The sequence below is a fragment of the Aptenodytes forsteri genome, unplaced genomic scaffold (assembly GCF_000699145.1).
Source record: "Aptenodytes forsteri isolate BGI_AS27 unplaced genomic scaffold, ASM69914v1 Scaffold201, whole genome shotgun sequence".
Classification (NCBI taxonomy): domain Eukaryota; kingdom Metazoa; phylum Chordata; class Aves; order Sphenisciformes; family Spheniscidae; genus Aptenodytes; species Aptenodytes forsteri.
In genome coordinates this window covers 1,373,657-1,388,540 of record NW_008796209.1, presented here as the reverse complement: position 1 = coordinate 1,388,540, position 14,884 = coordinate 1,373,657, and the positions used below count along the sequence as shown (strand labels likewise).

The window sequence follows — 14,884 nt, the reverse complement described above, 5'->3', positions numbered from 1 at the left end:
CACCCACTGACCGATGCCCAGCCAGTCCCCGAGCAGCGGCCCCCCCCGGCCAGCTTTCCCCCAGTTTATATACTGAGCATGACGTCACATGGTATGGAATGTCCCTTTGGCCAGTTTGGGTCAGCTGTCCTGGCTGTGCCCCCTCCCAGCTTCTTGTGCACCTCCAGCCTTCTCAGTCGGTAGAGCATGGGAAGCTGAAAAGTCCTTGACTGGTGTAAGCACTGCTCAGCGACAACTAAAACATCGGTGTGTTATCAACCTTGTTCTCATCCTAAATCCAAACCACAGCACTGTACCAGCACTAGGAAGAAAATTAACTCTATCCCAACCGAAACCAGGATATGCTGTTAGAAATCCTGGGCCTCTGTGTTAGCCACTAACCATGTTGGTTGCAGCAGGGTGTGTCTGAGACATGGTTTAGTTTCTATTTTGAACAGAACCTTCTGGATCTGCAGTGGAAGTGGAATAAATAGTTGTTTACAGCCTTTTCGTTCCTGGACATATTCTACTTCGTAGCAGAGCACACTTCTTGGGAATAACTCAGCGCCTCACAAAGGACAGTCTCCATTACTGCTGGGAAAAAAATCTACAGTAACAGGATACAGAAAGCTACAGGATGTGCAGCCAGAAAATAAAATATTAAAGGCCTCCTATTCATAATCAGCCTCTAGCTTTGCATCTGCACATAATTATGCCTGCAAAACTTGAAGGTTGCCTGGAGGTAGTTTCAAAATCAGGCCCTAATTGCAGTCTTAAAGGGATACCTGCCATATTTTGGAAACCACATTTCCTTATTCAAGCTGATGCTATGTGTTCAAAATGTGTGATTCAGCCCCCTAACTCCTAAGACTGACTTGGAAATTGGGGCATTTTAGAATCTAAAAATCTCTTAAATCCCATGAATCCAGGAGGTGGGGATTTAAGAAAAGCTGTAAATATCAGGGGTGTTATGATAAAACGTGTGTGTTGGCAGCTGGGCATCTGCTTTGGACAGCACCACCTCTTCATAAATAACCTGTTCTGCTGCTGGTGCGGTGGATACTAACTGCTACTATTGCTCTTTATCATGTTCTGGGTAATTTCCTTAGTCTCCTGCTCTGCCTGATGGCCATTTTATTTCAGAATGAGCATAAATGATTTGCAATGAAAATTGAAATAAAATAAAATGATCACTGAGATGTGCTCATCCATGCCAACACTGCCTAGAAAAAAAATCCCAATTCTATAACTAGGTGCCTAAATAAGTGGCCTGATTTTAAAAGGACTGGACAGCCAGCTGCTTTTATGGAAGCTAGTCTCTGCTTGATGCGCCCAGAGTGGTTGCTATAGAGCATTCAGCTTTGGTTTCAATCAGTGTGCTAAGTCCACTGCAGTTGTGCTCTGTGATTGCATTTTAGATGACACTTGCGTTTCTTGAAGACTCCACAGTGGTTCCTAAAGCAGACAGGTGGAGAGATCTGTTATTTCTAAACATGAGTCCTGCAGCTCTGTTGGCTGGCAGCAGGTCTGTGGTCCCTCCAGGCCATCTGCTACAGGGACCTGGGTGCAGATACTGATGTGATTAGCACTGAAATGAAATGAGTTTAGAGAACACCTAGTTTAGTTTAGGTTGTAAATGGTAAAAGCCTGAAATGAAGAAAAAGGCTAGCTGGGATGAGGGACCTGCTTTGGAAATAAAAAAAAATGTGGAGGTGTATTTGGATGCCTGACTCCTACATTTAGGGTGCAGGAAATCTGGGGATGTTGGTCAGCTTATCGTAAGGACAGAGGGCAAAGAAATGGGGAGGGTGGAATTCAATCCCTGTAGCATTCAGCAGAATTTGTCTTTGGGAGTTTGCTTTAAGCTCATCTCAAACTTACGCTTAAAGCAGAAAAAAAATTTTTGAAACATTTAAAAGCAGGAATCATACCTGAAATTTCCTTCTTGGGCTTCTTTTCCTTATTTAATGGAAGTAAGTAAATGGTATTGGCAAGTTGTGCTGTACAGGGGCAATGCCACAAACCTCCACGCCTGGCTCACTCTGGGCACACGGATGCTTTCTTGTGCTGAATTCAGGCATGAATTGTTACCCCTGTTAAAAAAGCCAGAGACACCCACATCATAAGTGTCCCCAGATGGCTGGATCCCAGGCTGTGGGCCACAACTGCCCCATGCAATGGCTGTAATGGCATGGTCAAGCTGGGCTTGTTCGGCCTGGACAAGGAACCCAGCAGCAGCCTGCCAGTGCCTACAAGGAGGTCATCAAGAAGCTAGAGCCAAGCTCTTCACAGCAGTGCATGAACGGATGATGAGACACAACAGCTAACGTGAGTTGAAACGAGAGGTTTGGACTAGATATAAGGAAAAACTTTCACTGTGAAGGCAGTCAAGTAATGGAACAGCTTGCCCAGGGAGGTTGTGCCATCTCTGTCCGTGGAGGTTTTCAAGACCCACTCTGGTCTTGGGACCCAATCAGGTAGAGCCCTGAGCAACCGCATCTGACTTCAGAGCTGACCCTGCTTTGGGCAGGAGGTTGGAGTAGAGACTTCTGGGGGTCTCTTCCAACCTGAATTACCTTCTAACCCCATGATGCTATGAAATGTCGTGTGAGAAGGAGGATCCCAGGGGTTTTACAACAGGCTTGGGAGCATGCACTAAGTACAAGTCCATTTGCTCTCATGCTTTTGTGGTCTGTGTCCTTCATGACTAATGCAGCAAGAGCAAGCTGATGTTATAGCCATCTTTAGTAAATATTGATAACCTCAAGATAAATGCCATCCAAGTGTGCACTCTGCAGAGAAAGCCGCTCAGACATATGCTCCAGGGCTTTTCCCCATTACTGAAGCTGTTGACCTTTTAAGATTTGAAATACTTGAAATGACCCAAACCTGTCAGGAAATTAGCTAATGCTTTGTGCTGCTCAGGAATTGAGTGTGCCCTTTCCTGCTTATATAAACATACTTTACTGAACAACTATTTTGTATGAGAAGTCTTGAAGACCAGGTTCCTGTTGTATCTCTCTTACAGGATAAGATGCTGAAGAAATGCCTGTTGTCTTCATACCCATCCTTTCCCAGCTAGGAGAGAAACACTTGTTTAGTGCTGGCATGTGTGTGAGCAATTTGCAGAGACTTGCTGCCCATTTAGCACTGACCAGCAGCGAAAGCCAATCTCTGTCTTTAAAAGCATGAATGATTTTGCAGATAAGAGGCTTGCTAAACCTTCCAGCTTTGCAAGTATTTCACTGGGTATTTTGGACCTAATCCTGCCTCCCCTTGTAGGGCATGAGTCAGGGATGCCAGCAGACCTCTCAGCATCGGTCAATGCATAGCATCGGTCGATGCTTTTGCCCAGGGGAGTCAGGACTGTGAAGCCTTCACAGCTACAGATGTCCCTGCTGTGTCTGAGTCTTTCCTCCTACTTTTCTGCAGTAGTCCATGGGGTTTATCCATGCCTTATGGGGCCTGCTAGCTCTGCAGGGCTTGGACGAGACATCTCCTGGCTCTGCACCATGGCTGGGGCAATTGCTGGGGTTTGAAAACACTAAATGAGTGCAGGTCCCTTTGCTGTCACCCAGAAGGACCTTTGAGTAGGCTGAAGTGGGCAGGGGCTTTCTTAAAATGGCTTTGAAATTGCATTCATAGCGTAAGTGGTTGCTTTCCAGTAGAACTGTTCATTTTCTTCTGCCACAAAACCAAAAAGGCTCTTTCTTATTCCCTGCTGAACCTTTGAGGTTGATGTGGACTGCTGGGCAGACTTATGTCTGCTTTAAAACAAGGGCTGGTGGCATGTCAAAGCTCAGTAAGTTAGATGGGCAGAGTCCCTGGAATTAATGCTGCCTCTGCTTTGTGCTGGTTGGGCTGTCCTCCCTTCTCCTCCCCCAGCCACGAGGCTCTCTGTGCACTGGCATTTCTTTCCCCTAGAAGCTGCTTTTAGGGAATAAAGCTGGCCTGGAAGACTTTGGTTTGTCCCTGCAGGATCTGATCCTTCACCTCTATACTGCTGCAGCTCCCATCCCATCATAGGGTGCTCTGGTGTGCTCCAAGCCTCAAGATGTGCATCAGGCACCTCAGGACACTACTGCTTACTCACATCCCTTAGTTACTGAGTTGCAGGTGAAGTGACTTTGTCAGGACAGTAGTTGGTTTCTGTGCAAAGTCAAACTGATAAATTTAAACCCCTTTTGTCAGTGGCTTTGCAGGAATTGTTTCTTACACAGAAGCTTGCAGGCAGTTTTTCATTACTAGAGCTATTGCTCTTTCAGGTTATGAAATACAGCATTTTGACAAAACCCGCTTGCTGAGATTAACTAGTTCATTCAGCCACACAGGAACCAAGTTTGCCTTTTTTTGCTTGCATGGACATATGTGAGTGAAAAAATTACTTGGGCAGCATCTCCAAAGATTTCGTTGATTCACCTTTTAGACTTTGCATAAAAAACTACTGGGGGCACAGAGCCCATCCGGAGTATCTGTGAGAGTTTAGAAAGGTGCCTCTCTGCTCTTCGTTATCAGCCATCGCTAAAAATGGCCCCTCACTTAGGTTTCAATTTGCAAGTGAGGACAATTGGCATTAGGGCCACTGAGAGCCTCCAGCTGTCTGCCCCCTCCCCCTGTACAAAGACAGCAGCTCCTGAACCTTGATGTTTATTGCTTGGCATTTTATAATGACCTGAAATCTGTACTGGTTCATTTAAATGCCAGTCTCCAAACCGTGACAGTTTGATATCTGCCTTATGAACAGCTTTGCTGGCCTGCCGCGGGGCTGCAGGTGGCAGAGAGCAGTGACTGCTTCTCCCGTCAGACTTGATGCTGCTCTTGCTTTTGCAACTGCCTGCCTTCACCCATGCCCCAGCCTCCAGTGCTGACGCTGCGCAGTGGGGCATAGCCAGGACCCTGCCAATGTGTGAAGAGGTGGAGCTTGGTCCTAGTCTATGAGAACATAGTTTCAGCCTGACATCAGGGGCTGGGCTGTGGGTCACAGTAGAGAGAGCGCAGGGGGACTGGCACAGTTGGGATGTATTCACGTAGCATAACCTTGGGAGATTTGCACCAGGGCACATAAGGGACTGGTTGAAACAGTCTCCCTGTTCTTCACCAGGTATTTGGGATAGGATGGCAGAGTAGGGAAGTGTCAGAGGACTGGAGGAAAGACTCTTTGCCCAGTATTTGGGAGCATGACAGTGCAGGAGAGATTAGGCAGCCTAAATATGCTATCCAGAAAGATCCTGGGACAAATCATTGAATGGTCTATTTGTAAGCACTGGTAGGTCAAGGAACCACCAGTCTAGTAAGGCTTTAGTAAGGCCATATCACATAAAACTGATCTAATACTGTTCTTGAGAGTAACAGGCTTGGTGGATCAGAGGAAGGAGATGTAGTACATACTTACAGGTTGACTTCGGGAGCGCTGTTGGCACAAGCCCATAGGCAAACTATAAGGCAGGTGAGAAAGTGGATGTGGCACGATGGAAGTCGTCAGCAGAGTGTGCAGTGCAGCTAGGGATGCTTCAGGGGCTGGTGCTGGTGCTGAAACCCAGCAGTAGTTGTGGGGGGACTAAGCGGACAGGACTTACAAGTGCTTTGGTACCAGAACTGAAATTGTAAATGAGCTCAACAACCTCAGCAGCAATTTGCAATCAGTGAGATGAAATTCAATAAAGACACAAACCAAACGTGCAGTGTGAAATGGGCACTAATTGGGGAAGCAGCAGGACTGTAAGGGAGGCTGGGGCTGGGGACTGCCTGCGCTGCCGTGCTCTCGCTAACACTGTGCTGCTGAGTTCCCTGGGAGACACAGGGGAGAGTCACCCCATGAGCACAACTGGGGCTCAGGCTGGACTTTGGATGCTGGTTTCTAAGGAAGGGTCATCTCTGCTGTTGCAGAAGGGATTGCAGCATAGCACATAGGTACTGGCTGCTATCATCAGCCTAGCTATTGCATGAGTTCAGCACAGATTAGTTTCTCTGTTTGACTTTCACCTTTCAGAAGTGATTTGGAAAGTAACATTAAATTTAGTACAAAAGTGAAGAGCAGAAAGAGGCTTTATGATTCATTCCAAAGCATGCTATTAATGTTAAAGAGGAAAAAAAAAAAAAAAAAGAGTCACGGGCAACATAAGACAATCATATTAGACCAAACTGAAGTGCAACTAGCTCAGGGCAGGATGTATCAGCTATTTAGCACCAGATAACAGCGTTCAGAAGTGTGCAGGACTGAGACATGAAGGAGATTACCCTAATCACTGAGACTCTCGGAGCAGAGCCAGGCTGGCAGAAGTGGTGACTGACAAGGAAATTGGCTGGGATAAACAAGCACTTTCTTGTAAAACAACGTAACATGGTTTCCAGAAGAGGTCAAACGGTCCTCAGCCTGTCTGAATGAATAGCAGCTCATCTAAGTGCTGAGGCTTTGCTTTCTTACTGACTTGTGGGAGCTGAGTCAAATCAGCTGAGGCTGATGCTGTTTTCCTACCATGTCAAATTGTGAGCGACCCAGTTCTTACTGAATGAGGGAAAGCAGAGAGATGCAGCCCTACAGTGAAGCAGCTCCTACAGTTAAGCCAGGTGACACAGACTTTCTCTTCCCCACTGTGTCACACACCCTGGAGCAGCAGGCTGCGATGCTGCAGGGCAGAGGGATGCGCTTAGCCCTCTCCTGTACCCCGGGACATGCAGTCGGCTCCCAGCTGGCAAAGCTCACCCAGCTCAGCCCAAAAAGCAGCTTTCATAGATGCCTGCTTATCCTCCTGAGCTCAGAGCTACCTCTGAGCATACCTGTAACAGAGCTGGGGTCTGTCCTTTCGCCAGTAGCATGAAAGTGCTGTGAAAGCCCATGAATTTTGGGGTCTGTCTGGTGCTGGTATTGAGGCAGCTGAGGACCAGCATTCCTGTGTCGTAATTGCAGAAGCAGGGAGGCAATGAACGTTTTCTGAGTCGTGTTTCCTTTCCTCCTGCCAAGCCCCTGATTGCCTCTGGGTGTCAGAGGGACCAAGGACTGTCTTACAACCCTTATTTGTAACTTGAAAATGTCCTCCTAGAGAAAATTAACTGTATTGGAGGCTGTTCTGGCTGCAGTGGGAGTATAGAAATCATGCAAAGTAAGGCCTCCACCGCATGGCAGCTTGGCTTTGATGCAAGCTGGGGCTGCCCCGCCTGCCCAGTGCCTTTAGGATGCTCCAGCAGCTGTCTTGGTGCTAGACAGGGGCTGGGGGTGGCCTGCCTACTTGTTAAATATATTACCTGAGAGTTTGAAACAAATCATCTGTGGAGTTTGCAAATGGATGAGGTATCATGATTCAGTCAAGAAAATGAGGTAAATCCATCACAAGGACAGTGAAAGCCAAGCAGTGAGAGAGATGTCAACTGGTAAAGGGCAGCATGATATTAAATTATCCCTCACCTTTTGCTCTTGCACTGATTTTATTCTTTGTTGCCAAGTTACCAGGTACATCTGCCTTGTTCTTACACACTTATATATATTTCCCCCCAGCCTTGGTTCTGGTTGTCGTCAGGTTGTTTTTGAGCATGCTAGCATTGCCCAGACCACTGCTGGGGAATGAAGGCTTGTAAGTCTGGAAGAAAAGGACAGCAAAGGCTGCAGCTACTGCAGACCCAGTGTGTGTTCGAGGCATGCAATAAGGGCAGGGTAGGTCAGAGTAGCTCTTCAGCTCCCTTCTTCATGGGCCACAAAAGTCAAGTAGTTTGTTCTGCTGGCAGAGAGTTTGGTTGCTTTCAGGTGGTGCTGTTTGGAGGGTCCAGCTCTCCCCCAGATCCCCTGGTATTTCCCTCCCTGGGCTTGCCAGGCTGCTGTGCTGCAAGGCAGGGGGTGACAGCAGAGTGTAAGGACAGAGGGGTCCAAGTCATCTCAGAGCTGCTGAGCAGATGAAAGCCTGGGCTGACTTTTAGGCTGTAAGTGCTATTTGCAGAGTGGGTGGGGAGACATGAGATGTTCAAAACTCTGAACGTGTTTTGATGCTGGAGCTACAGTAATAACCTTAGACGTGCACTGTGCCATGCTTACAGAGCAGCCGTGTGGAGCCTCAGTGGGGAACTGCGGGATTTTGGAAGGTGGCATACATTTGCATGATTCATAGACAGAGGAGCTGTTGGTCTGGATGCAACTAAGCTGGATTTCTTCTCTGGCTGTTTGAGAGTCAGGCATCAAAGCAGCTCATTTATGTCAAATATTTTCTGCTACTGTAACACAGCAGAGTTAGATCCATTATCGCCTGTACACCAAGCATGGAGGCTTTGTTGTTACCCTGCTGGTAATTTACAAATGTTCTTATTGAATAAAAAGCATCAGGCAGAGACTGCAAGATTCACCTGATCTCATCTCAGAGATAACTGGGCATCTGCTTAAATTCAATGCCCCTTTTCAGGGGCTACTGACTTAATAGAGTTACTGTCCTTCCATCAAGGAGAAGTTTACTTTGAGCATCTACCTGGCCTATCTACCATCAGACTGTTCAGCACTTTGGTATTGTGAGTCTAGGTTTCTTTTGACAGTTGTTGATGCCAGCTCATAAATCCCCATGCTGCAAGGAACTGCTTAGCTCAACAGCTTGGGCTTCATTTGGAGGGTGGTACATGTCTTCCTGCACTTCCTCGGGGTGGGCACGCAGGTTTACAGGGACCATAAATAAAATAGCTGTCGGAGTCATTGGTTACTGCCCCATGCTTTATTCTCCCTGGGGATCGGTAGCTAAGCTGGGAGAAGCAGAGGAGAGTTCTTGCACTTTCCTATTTCAGACATTTTCAGATTTCTTTTACCTCTTTCTCTGTGCCTCTCCCCAGGTTTCTTGTTCTTGGAGTCTGATTTATGTCCCTCTAAGGAAGTGGCCACATGTTGTTCCTAAGGGCTCTGTAACAAAAGAACTGAAATACCCTTTCCTGTTATCTGAATGCTTATTAGCAGAAAGAATGAAGGTGTCTGCCATGGTCTGCAAGCAGCAGGGCTGCACACCCTGCAGGTCCCTGATTTGCTTCTACAGGGTCTGCAGAAGGTGTCTGATAAAAGTGAGTTTATTGTCAGGAGGCTCCAGCTCCCTCTCTGGGGACGTGCACCACAGTGGAAACACTTTTTGAGGGCTGAAAATCAGAGGTTTGAAACCTCCACTCTGTAGTTTCTAAACTCGGCACCTGCAGGGAGGGAAGTACTGGGACCAGCCTTGGCAGCATGAGAAGAAATGGCATGTAGAGGTGTCGGGAAAGAGGGGGGCTATTCACAGGGGGACCCTCACTGGTTTGTAAGCTGTGACAGGGATGCTGCTTTGACATGCTTTTTGTTCCTACACAGTTCTCAGTACTATTAGAACTCAAGTTGGTGTCCCAGCACAGGGCACTGCACTGCCGTGTTGCTGTATGCTGTCTTCTCATCAAAGTTACACTTTCTGCTTTAGGGACCCTGAGCAAGTTACTGTGTTTCCCATGGATTTGTTGAACTGTGAAGCGTCACATTCTGACAAGCATCACTGCCTTGCTGTGTTCCTGGTGTTAAAAGTCTGGGTGGTGCTATGGTACTGAGTGAGGCATCGGGGGCCAGATGCATGGAAGCACGCCTGCCCTGTGAGCTGTAGGAGCCCAGGACAACATGGCACATTGTATGTCAGTGAATACGTAAATATGCTTGTCCGCCACATGTGGAAAGTTATACAAATATCATCCCTCATCAAAAATGCCAGTTTGCACCAGCTGCCTGACAGTGTCTGGGTGGCAGCTCTCATCTGGCTGCTGCTTGATGAGTGCCTGCCCTGAGAAGGGTGCCCTATGGAGGCACCTGGTCTCCACAGAGAGGGTTTGGATGTGGTGTTGGCTCTGGTCATCCTGGCTCCCCATGAGTCTGATACTTGAGTCACATGTGGGGTTGGGTGGCACTTCTGTGGGTCATGGTTGCACTTCTCTGGGTCATATACCTAGAGAGGGCTTATCTTGCAAGACCTGAGAGGTTGTCTTTGTGTGTAAGCAGTGATCTATAGTCTGGAGGGATAGGGGCCACCAGGGCGGTGGGATGGAGAGAAGTTGTGTGCTGCTGGTGAGTCTCTGGGGTGGGAAATCCAACTGGATCCTACTCCATAATCCTTAATCCCGGGACCTGAGCCAGCAGGGCAGCTCATGGGACTAGGAACCTCAAGGGAGAGCTGCAGGTTTTCAGTCTCACATTCTTTCGGCAGAAAACCCTGCCCCAAGCCCCAGGCAGATCTTCAGATGGTGTTGGTCACATGCAGCTCTGCTACTTTACAGCGCTGTTAAGCTGCCTCAAGTGTTGTGGGAAGCCCTGTGCCTCTTTCAGGTTACTCCCAAAGCGCCAATAACAGTGTTGGTCTGACCCCATTTCCCTCTCTCCTGAGAGTGCCTGTCAGCCTCTAAATCAAAACCTCTGAAGTCCTTCCTAATGCCTGTGGCCCACCCCTCCATCTGGAGCATCTGACAGCTGATATAAGGCTGATGTTTCCAGCTCAAGAACTGAAATCGTTTGTTCTTTTCCATGATTCCCTTGGCAAGGGAAAACAAGCCCATTTGTTTAGAGGCTCATAAAAGAGGAGCTTTGTCGTAGGAACATTCATAAACTTGTTTACTTTTGACCTTCTCCACATTGCTGATGGTTTTGAGTTCTTGTCCCAGGCATTGTGCTTGTCTGGGCTGTCAGTGGCATTTTTGAAAAACAGCCTCACCCAGAGTAATTTGCATTGCTCAGCACTCCAACACTGAGCCTTCAGACATGCCATCTTTCTCCACTGCAGTGCTGGGTAGGGTGTGCAGGTGTGATACATTGACAGCCTTATAGAACAGCAGTGCAGACCTGGCTGCCAAAAAGAAACCTGGCCACTAGTTCCATGTTGCTTTTTTTTCTAGATTAATTAATGCTACTCAAGCAGTGGGCATTTTCCAGGCTCTTAGGTTACTAAGAATTGAGCTTGTGCCATTGTGGGGGCGGGGTGGTGGTGGTGCATCATGCCCTTAAATTAATAAAAATGTATTCTGTGAAGGCAAGCAATTAAATCTTCAGTGAGTATGGGTCATGGGGGGCTGATATGCTTGAAAGAGAGCTTGTTCCATTTCAGAGATGGTAAGGCAGCAGGCGTAAAGTACAAGCCAGGACAGCCACCTTTGTTTATGCCTAGAAGTAGGAAACTGGGATTACCTTGACTGGACTGTGGGACCTCAAGTGTCAGGTCTAGATTCAGAATTTAATGCTGGCATCTGATATTTTGAGCAGACAAAAATGGAATTTTCTTTCCACCTATGCTTTTGCTGACTGGGGAAGGATTCTTCAAACTGCAGATCCTCATCTGTGGCTGATGCTTTGGATTCCCTTCTTGAATTATAAACTGTGATGGATTTCTTCAAAATATGTCTGAGAACCCTGTCCACTTTCCTCTTGCCATCTGGAAAAGTCTTATTTTACTTCAGTCTGGAGGGTTTCTTCCTCATCTTGTTTTCTGCATCTGTAAAACCTTTGCATGGTTCTCCTTCCCAGACCAAGGACATAACAAATTGCTAGATGTTGAGTCCTGTGAAGACACAGCGGCACATGAGACTGCCTGGGACATGTGCTTGCAGATTACCCAGCTCTTTGCTATACACGGATTCAGATAAAATTCACCAACTCATTGCTGTGTGATGGGAAAGTACATGTACTGATTTGATACAAAACCTTCCACGCTCTTTGGAATAAGCTTTTAGAGCGTAACACTGTCAGATTTCAGATAATTCGTAGATCCAAATTGTGAGCATGGCATTATATTGAAATAATATGTCTCATCTGTCTCCTAAGTGCTAGTAAACAAGACACAGCTGGCAGAAGATGTACGAGTAGTTCAGTCCTAATTTCCCCCATATTCCCACTGTACTTGTTAGCATAAAATATTCCCTTCCTTAGTTTTTCTGAAGACAGAAAAGGGAAAAGAAACATAAGGCTGAAACTCTCCACGGTGGATTCAAGGTGGGAGTCCAGCATGCTGGAGACTGCTCGCTTCAGCACCGGGGAAGAAAGGGACATCATGTTTTATTAGCCTTTGCAGGCTGTAACAATGACGGGAGCTAATTGCAATTATTGGGAGGTAATGTTAAGTTAACGTGTTCTTTCGAGTAACTACCACTGTTCCCTCTGGAGTCATGATGAAACGTGCATTATCGTGCAGTTGGTGATGCGGCAGGTCTGTGTCACTGCTGTATCAGTGCCATAGGTCTGAGGTCCGTGCCAGCAGGAATCCTGCCTCAGCGAGGCCTCAGTCTGTCTCCCTCCGTCCTCACCTTTCCCAATCTTTACCTGGCACTTCTCTCGATGCTGTGGGAGAAGGACATGTGTGCAGGCATAGCATCTGAAGCAGCTGGACTGGAGTGGGCTGCCAGTACCAAGCTGTCCTGTGCTGTGTATTTGCTTGTGCTTCCCTTGCTTTACCCCAGGGTACGGCTTTAATCATATTGACCATGTTCCCATCACTTCCCAATTAATTACTGGTTTGAGTCTTTAATGTTATTATTAAGCTGGAAACGTTGGAAAGCTCTGCATAAAGGGTAATAAGTATTTCTGACAGCATTCCCTGCCTTGTGCATCAATCTGTGTTAGACTCTGATTTAACACCTCGTTGTCTCATTACTTGCAGCACTGAGAAGGGGGATTAGGACCTGTGGGGTTGGCAATGCTGGCTCTGAGCCTTCTCCAGTCCGATCAGCTGGAGCCTTGCCAAGGGTCTCGGAAAGAGTTTGCACCCACAGCAGGGAACTGGTCCTCACTCCATGAGTCCTTGCAGGAGGGGGACAGGCCCTCAAAAGCAGCAGGCAGCTTCTGCACACTGGTCACTTAAGAGAGGACAAAGGTCCTGACTGCAGATGGTAATTGTGTGCTGAGGCTGCCTTTCTGTGGGACCTTTTCTCTCCGATTTCTCCAGCCATCGTTCTGCCACTGAGGGATGTTCTTGCCTGATTAATCCCTTTTGTGTTCTTTGTCTTTTTTTCCCCAGGCCCATGTGTTTGATCTGAGCATTAATAAGTATGAAGCTCTCTGCACCCAGCTAGTGGTGGCCAAGAAGAAAAATAAAATAACCCATATCCAGTTTAACCCTGTCTACCCTGTTGTCATCATTGGAGATGAACAAGGCCACATTACCTCCTTGAAGCTCTCTCCCAATCTGCGCAGGATGCCCAAGGTAAGGATGACCTGCATTGCCCTAATGGAGGTACCAAACCACAGCAGGTCTTTTCGTGCCTTATCACTGTCCTCTCTCCTGTGCAATGATGTTGGCAAAGCTGCTCTCTCTAGCAAGGTGCTTAAGATTACCCCAAGCCTTTTGGATAGGATGTCTGGCATGTTGGATCCCTGCCTCTGTTCCTGTATGTAAGAAGGCTCAGTTTGCGCCTGGGCAGGAGCGGGGAGTGGTGGGAAGGGGGTTTGCTGTCTGTGGGCACTTTCTCACCATGGTCCGGACAAGCCCAGAAACTCTGCAGAGGTTCATTTGTTTCCCAAAGCTCACATCTTTTCTGAGCTTTGGGTTTTATTTGCAAAAGTCCTTGAAACCAAGTAAAGGAGGTCCCAACTCCTTCCTGAGTCCTCCCACAGAGCCCATGCTGCCTGTCTTCTTGTGCTCCTGGATCATCAGAGCCTGTCTCCTGACCACCATGTCATCTCTCCTGTAAATGAGCAAGCACTATCTTTAATTTGTGATGAGACTTGGGATCCTTGTCTCAAGTGACAGCAAGGAGATGCATGTGCCTCTGTGAGTTGGTGAAGCCCCTTTTCCCACCCCGCCATGAGGGCTGGTCATGAAGGATGATGACCCCTCCCACATGGATCCTTTACTAGACTTTCTTTCTGGGCTTCATCCAGCCATGAGCTGAATGGCTGTAAATGCAATGTCCTTTCTGAGCCCATGTAATTCTCATATCCAGTTGTCTCTTGTTTAGTGGAGCTTTTTCAGTTTCAGGCTTTTTAGAACTGATCCAAGAAAGCAATTTCGCAAGATGATCATCTTTTATTTATATAACCCCAAAGGTTTTATATACTCTACTAATCCACTGCATTAGGCAGGGTCTTTGGCCAGGAACTAATCACCCTGTTGTCAGACCAGAGTCTTCTGAGTGATTTTTAAAAAGTTTCTTCAGCCGGACACCACTGGAAATGTGAATCTTACCTGTGCTGAGAGGGCAGAGAAAACACAGCAGCATGGCAGTCTGTTTCGGGCTGGGCACAGGAGCTGTGGAGGAGAATGTCTCATATGCTTCATGCTTTTCTGTTTCCATCGAAACTGCAGCCCGAGACTATCCAAGCTCTCAGGGCTGTCATCAGCTTGGCTCAGCACAAGTTTCCTCATTGCTTTATGAGTCCTTCTCGGGCGTGGGCAAGCACTGTGTCTGCCATGGACCCCGGTTGCACAAGGGTTCAGCAGTGGAGGTGGGTCACACACACATCAACGTGGCTGCTCTCCTCTGCACCCCAGCTGTGGGGTGAGCAGCACCCAGCAGTACTGTGCTGTGGGTCAGAATGAATTTGAATGCCTCCTTCCACTCCTGGTGGCCAGCAGCAGCCCTCCGTGCAGGTATGAGTGTCGTCATCTCCCTTTGCCAAGTTTCTTCAGAGGCAAATTGCATGTTGTTGACAAAACAATTTAAACTGTGAGTTCAGGAGTGGCTCAATCACTTACTGCTGACCTTAAACCAATAGGTACCATATCCCAGGCAACGTATAAATGGGATGGAAATGGACTCTGCTCTGATGTTATTAAGCTATCTGTCATCTGCTTGCTTGGTTAGGTTTGAAGGGACACTAAACACTGAACTAAATGTTTCCTGCACATGTGGAGAAGGAGGGATGTTCAGGCATGGCTGGTAATGTGTGCAGGTCCCTTGGCTACAGCCAGCTCTTCTCTGAAAGAGATGAGAATTTAAAACAGATTACATGCAG

The 14,884-nt window shown here is 47.4% G+C and overlaps 1 protein-coding gene across 1 annotated transcript in view; it reads left to right on the top strand.

The window, feature by feature from the left end:
* Positions 1 to 14,884, top strand: part of DNAI1 (dynein axonemal intermediate chain 1) — a 157,841-nt gene that overhangs the window by 113,164 nt on the left and 29,793 nt on the right. The window contains exon 19 of the mRNA XM_009288258.1: positions 12,948 to 13,133. Within this exon, the coding sequence (XP_009286533.1) occupies positions 12,948 to 13,133 (186 nt within the window). The remainder of the gene's footprint in view (positions 1 to 12,947; positions 13,134 to 14,884) is intronic.